Below are 14,006 nucleotides of genomic sequence, written 5' to 3' on the forward strand. Positions count from 1 at the left end.
TTAAAAAATGAACAACAACAAGCATTGGCAAGGAGGTAGATCAACAGATACTCACAAACATAATGTTGGGGGACAAAAACGTTGTTGATGTATGCATACCATATGATGCCAATGTATAAAAGTTTAAAAGATTAAAAAAGTAAAATCATTTAACAGGCTATTTGGAAAAACACACATGTGTATTCAAAGGATAAAAAAACACATTTAATTCAGAATAGTGAATACCTATTGAGAGGGGAAGCGAGTGAAGGAAATGTCAGGAGGGTGAGTTAGCAGGTAGGTTTTTTTTTTTAATTTTTTATTGTTATGTTAATCACCATACATTACATCATTAGTTTTTGATGTAGTGTTCCATGATTCATTGTTTGTGCGTAACACCCAGTGCTCCACGCAGAACGTGCCCTCTTTAATACAGATCACCAGGCTAACCCATCCTCCCACCCCCCCAGTTTGTTTCTGAGAGTCCATCGTCTCTCATGGTTCATTTCCCCATCCGATTTCCCCCCCTTCATTCTTCCCCTCCTGCTATCTTTTTTTTCCTTAACATATATTGCATTATTTGTTTCAGAAGTACAGGTCTGTGATTCAACAGTCTTGCACAATTCACAGCGCTCACCATAGCACATACCCTCCCCAATGTCTATCGCCCAGCCACTCCATCCCTCCCACCCCCCACCACTCCAGCAACCCTCGGTTTGTTTCCTGAGATTAAGAATTCCTCATATCAGTGAGGTCATATGATACGTGTCTTTCTCTGATTGACTTATTTCGTTCAGTATAACACCCTCCAGTTATAGCAGCAATGTCCACAGTAGCCAAACTGTGGAAAGAGCCAAGATGTCCATTGGCAGATGAATGGATAAAGAAGATGTGGGGTGTGTGTGTGTGTGTGTGTGTGTGTGTGTGTGTGTGTGTGTAATGGAATATTATGCAGCCATCAAAAGGAATGAGATCTTGCCATTTGCAACGACGTAGCAGGTAGGTTTAATTGAACTTCAAATGCTTTAAATCTAGGGTGCCTGGGTGGCTCAGTTGGTTAAGTGACTGCCTTTGACTCAGGTCATGATCCCAGAGTCCCAGGATCGAGTCCCACATCGGGCTTCCTGATCAGTGGGGAGTCTGCTTCTCCCTCTGACCCTACCCCCTCTCGTGCTCTCTCTCTCACTCTCTCTCTCAAATAAATGAATACAATCTTTTAAAAAAATTCTTTAAATCTTGAGTGGTGGCTACACAGACATTCTTTACAATTTCTCCATGCCACTTGTACATGTAATATAATTCATGATTAAAAATATACTGCAGCACAAAATGGCCAAAATAAAAACATTTTAATAAAGAATAAGAAATTCAGGAATAAGGCAAATAAAACTAATTTTTAATAAAGCAAAGATATTTGGGAATTTGGAGGTACTATCCTAACCTGCTGTGACTGGAATTAAGAATTTGGAAAAATATTTTCAAATATATTAAGCAAGTATCAAAAATTATACAATGTAACATAACAGCAAATAATTGAGAAAGCCTATAACTCAAACATTGCATCACTTTACATATTTCTCCCTTCCACAGGTTTCCTAACTGTTGTATAAGTAACCTACAGACTTTTAAAATTATGAATGGCCTTTCACTTTGATTTTATTACAAACACTATTTTCAAGCAACTTGAAAATTAAGATGAAATTTCTTTGCATTTTTATCAGCTTTAAAAGTGGTATACTATACTTTCATTTACTCATTTATCCATGAAGCACAATTTAAATATTTTCTTCATGATGAACAGAAACAAAAAAGTATTACTAAGCATGCAAACATAATCAAGAGAGGAGCCATATAGTGAACAATTAGGAATTTTTCAGTGTCAACTTGTTACCCTCCATTTGCCTGCAGCAAAAGACAGTCAAAACTCCCCTGAAGTCACGAGCATCTTACTAATACAAGAGTCTTGATCCTAATTCCTTCTTCAGTTAATATATCACATTCCTTCAAAGCTGCCAAGTTAAAGCAGTGTTCTCTTATAACTGGTAATTTTGAGATCTCTGATACATTAAATATCTCCTGCTTCTTTTCCCACTGTCCTTGGTTTCTTTACCAGAAACCTGTATCTCAACTATATGAATTTAAAAATACATTTTTTACCTTTCCAATCTAATGTGGCATTAGGCTAAGAATACCCAAAATTCCTTCCTGTAACTTCCCCAAAACACTTATGAACTGCCCCCACTTCTGCTAACTGCAAAAGCAAACCAAACCAAAGAATCTCATTGTCCACCAAGACAACTAAGCAATCTCATGTCCAAGCATCAGAACAAGTAAAATTTGTGAGGCTGATGAAGAAAGACTGTGGGGAAACCTTAGGAACTAAATGGAACATCCTGGCTTTTCTTTATGAAAGATGGAATTCCCAATGAAGGTCAAAAGATACTTTGTCTCCCATTCATGACATATATCCTGATAGGGTGCATCCCAAGTAGCAAAGTCAAAGGCAGTACCAAACAAACAAACGGACAACTTTTTTCAAAGTTTTTAGTGGGTGTGCAAAGACTGAAAGGTCCGGTCACTCTTATGCAGGCCCATTTCTCAGGGATGTGTCTGAAGAGAGCAAGCTGGAGGGATAAGGTAATGTCTTCCTCTAAGCTGAAGAGCAGCTTGCTTACTGCTTGCTATAAAAGAAGTGGGGTCTCTAAGCCCAGTGTTCCTCAGCGGTGGGTGTGGCATCTATTCCAGCCATATCTAATCACCTCTGTGGGACTTGAGGGCAAGGGGAACTGAAGCATGCGCCTTGCTGGGCCAAGAGTAATAACGCTCTTTGTCACTGACCCAGGAATATCGTGTCTTCTGCTAGCATCTGTGAAATTGCAGCAGGCCAGCTTATTAGCTTGTAAGTAGGGTAAAAAAATCCCAGACTTAACAACTTTATCCCATTTTGCCTATAAAGTACTGGCTAGGAAGTAGGGGAAGACTGGAAGAGGCATGATGTAATTTTAAGAAGTATTTCCAAACAAGCCATTCTCTCTGAAGGATAGTTAATTATACTTTTTCAGATATTACAAGGTATCAAGAATCTGTAATAGAAAAATACCACTGTATAAAAGAAATAACGTGTTTGGTGAGAGACTCCTAAAATAGGGAATTAGCGTGGGAATTGTACATTCTCCTTCGGATCTGAGAAGAGAATCTGAGCTCTTCATGTAGAGAAGCAAGCAGGGCCAAGGGAATTCCTTGACACCACCTGTTGATAAAGGCGGGCTTTGGATAAAATTTGCTTTAGAGTGCATTGAAAATATTAAGCATAAAAATGAAAACACCAAATGGAAGTAGGAAAAAGACGCCCTGTAGATCCAAAAGAGCATTTCAGAAAACTGACTGTATCTTCAAAAGAAAACAAACAAATAGATGTGGCCTCAGTAAATCAGGAACAGAAATTCATAGGAAGGAACAGCATGAGATAAAGAGTATTTCAAGAAATAGGACAAAAAAATCCAAGATACAGAGTACCAGTGCTTTTTTAAAATATAAGCAAATCACACATAAAACTAAAAGATATAAAAGAAGGAAAATTTCCAGAACTGTGTACAAAATATGCAAGTATGATAAACTAATTTTTCATGTTCTAAGCAAAGTAAATTAAAAGAGAGTTAAATCTAGCTGTTTGCTGGAAATATGCATGTTTTTAACTAAAGGGATGAAGCAAAAATGATCTCATACACAAGCAACATGAGACAAAAAAAAAAGGAGTTGGTGGTGAGCTCCCAAGAAATAGAAGTGATTCTGATCCCAGACTTCTGTTCAGCAACACTAATTCCAGAAGACAAAAGAACACCACATTGGAATTCTTTGGCAGTTTGGGATCCAAACTTCGCACCAACCAAAAGGTGTCTTCATACTTAAGTCAATATAATGACATTCTTTAAAATGCAAGAGGATGAAACATAGTTATATTTTTAAATGTAACTTATTAACTGTTACATATTTAAAAATTGAGAAATTAAAGAAATTAGAATGCAAGAATGGGAAGAGGTCTTGTGGCTGGCATTGCAACTAGGTAAATCTACTAGATAGATTCTGGTAAAATTCTGCTTAAAAACAATATGCATATATAAAATTATTCATGAGAAAAATATTATATGTATACCTATTCTCTACATACACACATGCATATATACATAATACCTAATACACAGGTATGCCCTGTGTGTGTGTATATATATGATACATATTTCATATATATATATATATATGAAAATGGCATATGTACGGAAATGGCATAATAAGAATTTAAATCAATGACCACAGATATCACCAACAGCAAGGTATACAGTAAGGGGAAAAAGGGAACTGAACTTATTTAAAATGAAAAATAATTTAGATTTAAAATTATGGCTACTAGAGAAGTATATACAAAACACTTTGGTAAACTTATAGGCAAACTTAAATTTGCAATATAAATCTAACATCTAGCTTTCCAAATACCCAAGGAAGATACAGCTTTAAATCAGAGAACCAGAAACACTGTTCACAAGGGAAAACAAAGAGAAAACAATGGAAAGAGCAAGTAAGTATGAAAAACAGAGCACAGAGAATATTGTATCAAAAGCAAAACCAACCATCATCATTATAAAACAGAAAGCTACAGAATAAGCCATGCATTAAATGACACATCATCAATTTATTAATGGCTTGTGGCTGTGGAGAGAGAATACTACCACATTATAAGAATACATGTATTCCAATTTCAGAATTACTGAAGTATAAAGAACTAAGAAACCTCAGAACGAAGATAATCCTGATAATGCATTACAGAATACAAAATATACAGCTAACACAAAGGAAGAGACTATAGTAAGAAGAAACAAAAAGTACAAAGTAGTCAAAAGATATATCAGGAAGATAAAAACTAAATGAGGTCTCTGGTCCCTATTCTAAATTCCCTGGAGAAAGAATGATTTTCTCAGGTTGGGCCATGAGTTCACCCAGGTCCAATTAACACTGGTACAAAGTGGGCTTCCAGAGCCAGGCCTGAGTGAGGGTTACCCCGAAGGTTATTGTGAGCTGGACCAAACTGCAAGAGAGGTCGACAAAATATCACATTCTTTTCTTTTTCATTGTCTCTGTTCCTTAAATATTTTCAGATTTGTCAGATATAATTCTCTAATTTCAATGCTCTCTGAGAGCAAGGACCATGTCTGACAATTCTTTCATTTTCTTTTCTGTTCAAATACAATATAAAACACAGGGTAGCTACTCAACAAACATATTCTTAACTGGATTCTTTTTCCTGTCCTAAATAGAATCCTTACAAAAATAGGAAAATGGAAAACGTACCCACACACATTTTAAGCTCTGATTTGTACAGTACCTAGAGATCCAAAAGATCATAGTGAATTGTTCCTTCAACCTATTTATTCAATTAATAAAATCCACATATTGTTTCTGAAATCCAAAATGACCACACACACTCAGTTATTTTAAACGTTGAACTTGCTGGATGTTATGACCATAAACTTACAGGCAAACTGGAGTTTAGCTTCTCTGCTGACTATTGTTCCAAGTGAATTTGTTGCAAAACACTGGTAACTTCCTGTATCCCAATTTCTGTTGGGGTTAATAACCACAAGATTTCCTCCATTCAACTTATAACGATATTCCATATTCAGATTAATATCACTTCCATTCAGCTGCCATCTGTAAAACAAATGTCAAGGTTTTTCCCCTCTTAGTATATTTAAATAAAAAAAACCTACATTATAAAATCCACTTTAAACATCACCTCTCTTATAAATGAAAGGCAATAAATATATTATTCCACTGTGACGTATGTGAAGCTCAAACAGGGCCTGTTTATCAGAAACAAAAGGTTCAAGCATAGTAGAAAGCACAACAGAATAGCATCTAAAAGTTAAAGATTTTTCATGATTTTCTGAAGAGGTGAGAATAATCCGTTCACTAGGGGAAAAATAAGGCTAGGTCTGTATAGGCAGAGATGAAGTAGAAAGTGGAGGTAATTACCTCAGGTACTTCAGGCTGATCTCATGCTGCCGATGAAGGGGAGGAAAGAGCACACTTCTTTGATTTATTCACACTGACTGAGCACATTTAATAAATTAATTGGATAAGTGCTCAACTATCCATTTCAATTTGTCTGGGTAAATACCCATCCCTGAGGCACTCTCCTCAGCCATCACAATGCTATTTACTAAATGGTACACTGTGGTAAAAAACCCTAAATGCCACCTAGGGGGTCTCACACAGTAAAGGCACTAACCCCAGAGCCATATTTATCAATGGGAAGCCGGAAGAAAAAAGGAAAAAGAAAAGATGCTGGGTTTTAAACAAGAGTTTTTAAACAGAAAAACCAGGGTTCTTTTTTTAAAGATTTATTTATTTGAGAGAGAGAAGGAGAAAGAGCAGGCGGAGGGGCACAGGGAGAGAGAGAATCTCAAGCAGACTCCCTGCTGAGTGTGGAACCCGACGAGGGGCTCAATCTCATGACCCTGAGACCATGACCTGAACCGAAGCTGGAGGCTTAACTGACTGAGCCACTAAGGTGCCCCCAGAAAAACCAGTTTTTAAACAGTGAGGATACCTGACACATCAAAGTCACCTTTAAAAACTCAGAAATATCCCATAGTCTCAAGAACACATCCATTGTATAAATTAGAGCCATCTACCTCCTAGAAGACTTGATTTTTATAATAAAAAGAAACCGCTATCAGTTCTATAAAATTTTTGTGTATTAATAACAATCATCCCAGTTGCTCTTTCTAACTTTGAGAAGGTGGGTAATCTAATACTCATTTTATAGATGAAGATTTTGATAAAAAAGTTGAGTGAGATGTCAACTGTCCCCAAGTAATGCATTGTTGGATCAGAAGTAGTCCTCATCTGAACTCTAGCCCACAGTCCTTTTATCATGTCATATGCCATCTAAAAATTGTTGCATTCATATATAAAATATTTAACCTGACCATATTACATGCTCTAAAAGCAAATAAAGACATGAAATGTTAACATTATCACAAATGAAAGTATGTGAAGTTGAAATATTAGACAGCTGTGAAAATGTATGAACTTACTATGGAAAAGTCTCAAAGAATAATGAAGCATTTTATAAAATAAAAATTGATACCATTTATATAAAGTTTTAAAACATATGAAAATGATAAACCTCCACTTTAAGGTATTTTAAAGCCCTCATGGAAAGAAAGTGGGGTATGTTCAGGGGGAAAATACTAGGAATTGGGGGTTTTTTGTTTTATTTCTTGAGGAGTGGTTATATGGATGTTCATCATTGGACTAGATTATATGTTTATATCATTTTCTATAGGTGAATAATACACAATAAAGTTTTAATGATAGAAGCCATAGGAAATGAACAAATGTATAAGATTAGCCCCACGTTTCAGTGAGTTCTCAGGCAGGTACACATGCAAAGAAACAACATGGGGAAGACATAGTCCTACACATTGTGGGCTTGACTTTCAGAAAATAAATAGGACAGTAAATCACAAATGGGTGGGTTGAATTTTTAAGATGTAAAAGGTCTGTCAGTTTCTGAGCACCTTCATGCTTGCAGTGGGTAAAAGTTCTCTAAACTCAAACCAGAAAAGATGTAGATAATCTCACATACTTTTTAATGGGAGACTGTCATGACAAAGGGTACTTGGTGTTTTTGTTACCTATAAAATACAGTTTGCATGGGAAAAAAGGATTTTAGCTCTAGAGTTGAAATGTTTATGGCCTGACTAAGCATGCCTGATGGCTTAATTTGAAAATTGTGCTTTTGTGTTTAGCTGATGAATAATAAAGGTACAGTGGCTATGTGGAAAATTATAAAGATAAATAAAAATATGGAGAAGCACTTCTTCTTGTCTATTTAATAGCTGGAAAGATTTAAGAGATCATAATGTATGTGGGAGGATACTTTATTTCAGTAAGTGTCTAAGATCTAAAAGCGATCATCCCAAAGCTTTGACTAAACAAGTAAAATGGAAAAGATTTTTTTATGCATAAATGTTTATTATTTCCTTTAGCTCAATCTTCATAATATAGACTGAATCCCTAGAATATTTCACTATGTGCAAAGGCAAAATCTACTCTTTTAAATGTTACTGCTATACCAAAAGTAAGAGTGTTTTTGCTTTAGCAAACTCTTCAGAGCTAAGATTTACATGACATACCCGAAAGAATGTTAATTTTCTTTTAACAAGGTGATATAATTATTACTCTCCTTAACACTATTCATCATTAACTGGACCTCATCCTCAGGTGATATAAAATTTCTCAATATCTTTTTTTTTTCAAATTTTTTTATTGTTATGTTAATCACCATATATTACATCATTAGTTTTTTGTGCAGTGTTCCATGATTCATTGTTTGTTCATAACACCCAGTGCTCCATGCAGAACGTGCCCTCCTCAATACCCATCACCAGGCTAACCCATCCCCCCACCCCCCTACCCTCTAGAACCCTCAGTTTGTTTTTCAGAGTCCATCATCTCTCCTGGTTCGTCTCCCCCTCTGACATACTCCCCTTTTCTTCCTCTCCTGTTATCTTCTTCTTTTCCTTTTTTCTTAAAATATGTTGCGTTATTTGTTTCAGAAGTACAGATCTGTGATTCAACAGTCTTGCACAATTCACAGCGCTCACCGTAGCACATACCCTCCCCAATGTCTATCACCCAGCCATCCCATCCCTCCCACCCCCAACCACTCCAGTAACACTCAGTTTGTTTCCTGAGATTAAGAATTCCTCATATCAGTGAGGTCATGTGATACATGTCTTTCTCTGATTGACTTATTTCACTCAGCATAACACCCTCCAGTTCCATCCACGTCGTTGCAAATGGCAAGATCTCATTCCTTTTGATGGATGCATAATATTCCATTGTGTATATATACCACATCTTCTTTATCCATTCATCTGTCGATGGGCATCTTGGCTCTTTCCACAGTTTGGCTATTGTGGACATTGCTGCTATAAACATTGGGGTACACGTACCCCTTCGGGTCCCTATATTTGTATCTTTGTGGTAAATACCCAGTAGTGCAATTGCTGGATCGAACGGTAGCTCTAATTTCAACTGTTTGAGGAACCTCCATACTGTTTTCCAGAGGGGTTGCACCAGCTTGCATTCCCACCAACAGTGTAGGAGGGTTCCCCTTTCTCCACATCCCCGCCAATTTCTCAATATCTTATTAAACATTAATTGTTTTTCCTCTTGTTGAAAGTATGTGAATTAAAAAGGGCTATACTTATTTAAATTCTGAAATATGTAAGGAATCTCTGGTCTGAAATTCCAAAAATTATCATATCCTGAGAAAATAGTGTACTTATGTTCCCAATGCAAAATATTCATATTTGGGCCTGATTTCTAAATATTTCTGAGATTTTCTTCTGTACAAGAAACATTCAGGAAAACTGAAGGCAGACACACATACTCCTTTTACAAAGTATGTGTCCAATAAATCGACAAATTAATTTTCTTTACAGTAAATTGTAATCAACTGTTCAGAGTTCATGAACATAACATGTAGTAATAAAGTGTAACAGGTGAATGGCACATTTAGGCCATGAATTTGGGAAGCTTTTAGAGATAGAAACTTTCAGCTTTGTACATTGACAATTTGTAAAAAATTGCAAATGTCCATTTTTATGAATAAAATGTGAAGTTCATGAGAAACCATCTAAAGTTTCGGAATGAAATCTTTTTGAAATGACAAAATTGTTTAAAAATTCATAAAAGTAACATTTGCATGCCCAAATTCCATTCCAAAAGGCTTAATGCAGTGATCTGGAGCAAAAGAAGACAGTCTCATGGCTCTTGGGGCTGCATAACACCAGCATTTCAACCCTACAACATTTACATTGTGCTCTAGAAACAGACTAACCTTGTAGCTTTAGCTCAGTGGTAAATGTCACAAGATTAAGCACCTTTGTATAATCATCATCATGTTGTAACACTCTTGAATGATCTTATAAGTTCACTGCCAGCCTTCAGTGTTCAAACGCTCATTCTATACAAGTTAGGATTTGCCTTTAGAATCCACAAGTGAGAAATGGCTTAATATTCATATTTTACAAATCTACTCATTCTCAGGCAATGAGCTCACATCCCCTTGCATTTCTTGGTGTGGAGGTTCTATGTGAATTTGCTTCTGGGACAATACATAAAAGTTGGGAGCTGGAATGAGAAGTCCTGGGCTTCACACTCTACTAGCCTACCTGAGACAACATGAATTTGATCAATCCACTTCTAAAATCTCATCTCCATCCTCTACACAACAGGATGCTGGTATCTCCTCGCTGGAGGGAGGCTGGGCAGGTAGAGTAAGGAGACTGGGCCAAGCCTATTCAACGGAATGGTGGAAGTCTATGGCCAATTTCCCCCTAAATTTTTTTTTTTTTGATAGAATTTCTTTAAAACATCATGCATGCCCTTGAGGCACCAGGTTTTGAATTTTGAATACAACAGCATAAGGTACCTGACATAGGAACTATTACAACTGGCAACTACTACTTTTTCTTGATGAAAACTATACTTGTTACTCCTGGGAAATACACTAAAACATCAACGACTGAAGATATAAGAACCATTGCCTTCCAAAAGAAAGAACAAACTAGGTGTTAAGAGTGTGTCTGTGTGTCTGTGTGTGTGTGCAAACATGAATTTATATGATAAGTTAAATCAGTATGAAAAGCCTAAACTTTCAGAGCTAAAGTGCTTTTGAAAGCATGACCTCCAACAATGACTGAATCACTGCTGAATTCCCACCATCAGCCATAACAGGAGGTGCACGGTAGGTGCTTATAGAACTTTCCTGAGTGGAGTAACCTAGCCATAACTAACCTCCATATAGTCACTCCTCACTGTTTTCATCCATATTAGCAATAAACATCTCAAAGATGAGGAATGAATGCATATTTATTTTCATTTACCTTATTAGTTATTATTTAATTACATTACTAGTTATTACAGGAGATGGCAAGTCTTACACAAAACCTCACTAGCATGAACAACAATCATGAATATAAGCATAGATCTATCTTGTCAGTATAATTTAAGGCACCGAGCCCCAAACAGGGTCTTTCACTAGAACATGACAACAAAGTTAGAGACTGTCGTTACCCTTTGAAACTGAAACTAACAAAACTGAGTGACTTCAGGTAGTTTTCAAAATAATCCCCGAATATAATTTACCTCACAGTTGATTATACAAAAGTAATGTCCTTCAGGACATCTATACTATCACACCAAATCTGGTCAGGAAAATGGAAATACGAACCATATGCGGGTAAAAAACAAATGTCACATGTTAGACTTCAACATAAAACAAAGCAAGAAGAACAAAATAGTTTACTGAAATCTTTAGGGAGTGGGGCTAGGTTTGGAAAATAAGCCCACACTAAACACTTGTTAAATCAACAGGCAATACTTTATTTGGGGTTTGACAGGAAAATTAGGAATTTAATCACAGAAGCAATTTGCGGTTTTAGATGCGGCTTTCAAGTTAATAAGCAAATGCATTTGTGTTCAAATGCAATGTTTGTTAATATGTTTACTGAAGTGATGAGAATAATTGCAGCCCTTGAAAGAATGAATGTTCAAATTTGCATATTCAATACTTTATCCAAAAATAACTAGTTAGGCTTCAGCAATAATTGCCAAAGATATAAATGAGTTAAATTGCAATGCTATGTTTTTAAAAATTAAGTTTTTAAAATGTGTTTTATGACATAGATTCCCATTTCTCACTCACTGATGAATTTTAAGCATATATATTTAAGAAAAAAAAAAACACTGGGACTAAAAGCAACTCTTCAGTTTACACAGTTATAGCTTGGTTTAAATTGATCAGTGATTGCCTTAAAATTATTCCTATGAGAATTACCGAAGTTTGCTATTCCTGCCTTCTCTGCATCCATTTTTGCTCTTTCTGGTAGCAGTGACCCCTTACTCCTTTTGAAGAGGCTGCTCCTCATGTGACCTGGCCTGGCCACTCAGAACAATCCATGTCTCGGCCTCGGTGATTAGTTAAGAATACGAATATGGAATGTGACCCAACTGATTTAACTTGGTTTTGACCATTATGTGTTTTCCTTCCTCCTCATCCCACTTCAAAAACACAAGAAGAACAACAAATAATGTGAATTAAATTTTACACTTCCATCTGTGATATCTAAAATCTAACTTCTACATTCTTCTTGGGTTATCGACTGCTCACACTATTAGCTATGTTTTTATTTCACATTTTTTCTGACGCCATTTGGAACTTTTGATGACACTAGCAGGAAGGATGCTCTCTTTTTCCAGCTGTTATGGGGAGGATATAAGTAAGCCTCTTGTTCTTTGTCACTTCATGGGCGATCTATCTTAAAATGGAGCCAATAAAAGGAATCAATCCAAACTTAAGAATATGCTATAAAATGTACTATTGACCACTTCTAACCCTCTGATCCTTCATGGCATTCTGGACTCCTAAACATGATCTAATCCCAAACTTGCTTTGTTTTCCCCCATTAACTTCATTCTCCCCCCTTTTTTTTTTTCATGCTCCACTTTGGCAGGCACTGTTTGCTAGGCATTTGGAAGGTGAGGATGAAGAACACACTGTCCTCAACTTTAAGGGAGTTATATCCTACACCAAGGCATTGTTGCACATTTCATTTTGATAAGTTTTATCATACAGGTGGGCACAGGGTACAGTGGGCATCATAGGAGCATGGGGCCCACCCAGCACAGAGGATATTAGGAAGGTTTCATGACAGAGACAGTAATGCAGACAAGTTTAAAATGCCCTGTAAGAGATGCTATCTCCCTCTGTTTCCCTCAGGTACTATAGATATCCTTTACTTTTTAATGGTTAGCAATCATTCCAACCATGTGAACATCTCATTGCTCTTAGTGGCTGACTATGAGTGTGGGGACCAGAAATCATCAGCTGGAGAAATCAGGATGCTAAAAGTTGTTGAGCATGAACATAAACACAGAGAATCAGGCCTAGTAATCCAGCAGAAAGGATTATATCTCTTTAAGGGCCAAGAAAATTTAGGGGAACAAAAACTCTTATTTGCCATGAAGCAAGAATAAAAGTGAAATAATAGTGACATCAGATCTTGGCAACAAGATACATGTAAGAGACAAACTGCATATAATAAAAAATTATACTTAAAATATATATTGGATATTACTATGTAGAATATAGAGTATATTATACACGGTCCATATGCTATATTCTATATTATACATGTAGAAAATACAGCATGTACATATACAGAGACATATATATTACTATATGTGGTATCATGTACAGTATTATGTGGTGTGTGTGTACATATGTGTGTGTGACTATATATGTATAGACAATAAATGAACTCAAATTTTACTTCCTTACATTTTACTCTTTCAATAGATGGTGAGCAGAAATTAGTCTCTTTTCTTTTCCTTTCCTATCTCATACTGAATGTGTTTAGTAGACTTAGTAAATTCCATTATCAAGAACTATACCTAAAAGGGAGAAACTGGCCAGGGAACATGATATTTTGCAATGATATTTAGTCCTTATAACGTGTATCTCCAATATTGTTCACAATGCACTTCATTAACATAGTTTACTTATCATATAGAGCTGGAAGAAAATAATGTTGTGATTATTTCCTTTTGAGGAGAAAAAACAGAAAAGTTATGGTTTCAAGGGTCAGTCTAGAGCAGTGCCATCCAAAATAACTTTCTGGAAGCAGAAAAATGGTCATCGGTTCCTTCTAGTACAGTAGCTATTAGCCACACGCCTACTCAGCACTTGAAATAAGGCTGAGTAGGGGCGCCTGGGTGGCTCAGTTTGTTAAGCATCTGCCTTTGGCTCAGGTCATAGTCTCAGGGTCCTGGGATCAAACCCCACGTCAGGCTCCCTGCTCAGCGGGGAGTCTGCTTCTCCTTCGGCTCCCCACCTCCACTCGTGCTCTCTCTCTTTCTCTCTCTCTCAAATGAATAAATAAAATCTTAAAAAA

At 36.4% G+C, this 14,006-nt stretch overlaps 1 protein-coding gene across 4 annotated transcripts in view; it reads right to left on the reverse strand.

The window, feature by feature from the left end:
- CNTN3 (contactin 3) overlaps positions 1-14,006 on the reverse strand; it is a 330,225-nt gene that overhangs the window by 203,758 nt on the left and 112,461 nt on the right. For all 4 annotated transcript variants that reach the window (XM_073901774.1, XM_073901775.1, XM_073901776.1 and 1 more), the window contains exon 4: positions 5,507-5,682. In XM_073901774.1, the coding sequence (XP_073757875.1) occupies positions 5,507-5,682 (176 nt within the window). The remainder of the gene's footprint in view (positions 1-5,506; positions 5,683-14,006) is intronic.

Source organism: Callorhinus ursinus, unplaced genomic scaffold (assembly GCF_003265705.2).
Source record: "Callorhinus ursinus isolate GAN/ISIS: 27379988/994484 unplaced genomic scaffold, GSC_fseal_2.0 scaffold15, whole genome shotgun sequence".
Lineage (NCBI taxonomy): Eukaryota > Metazoa > Chordata > Mammalia > Carnivora > Otariidae > Callorhinus > Callorhinus ursinus.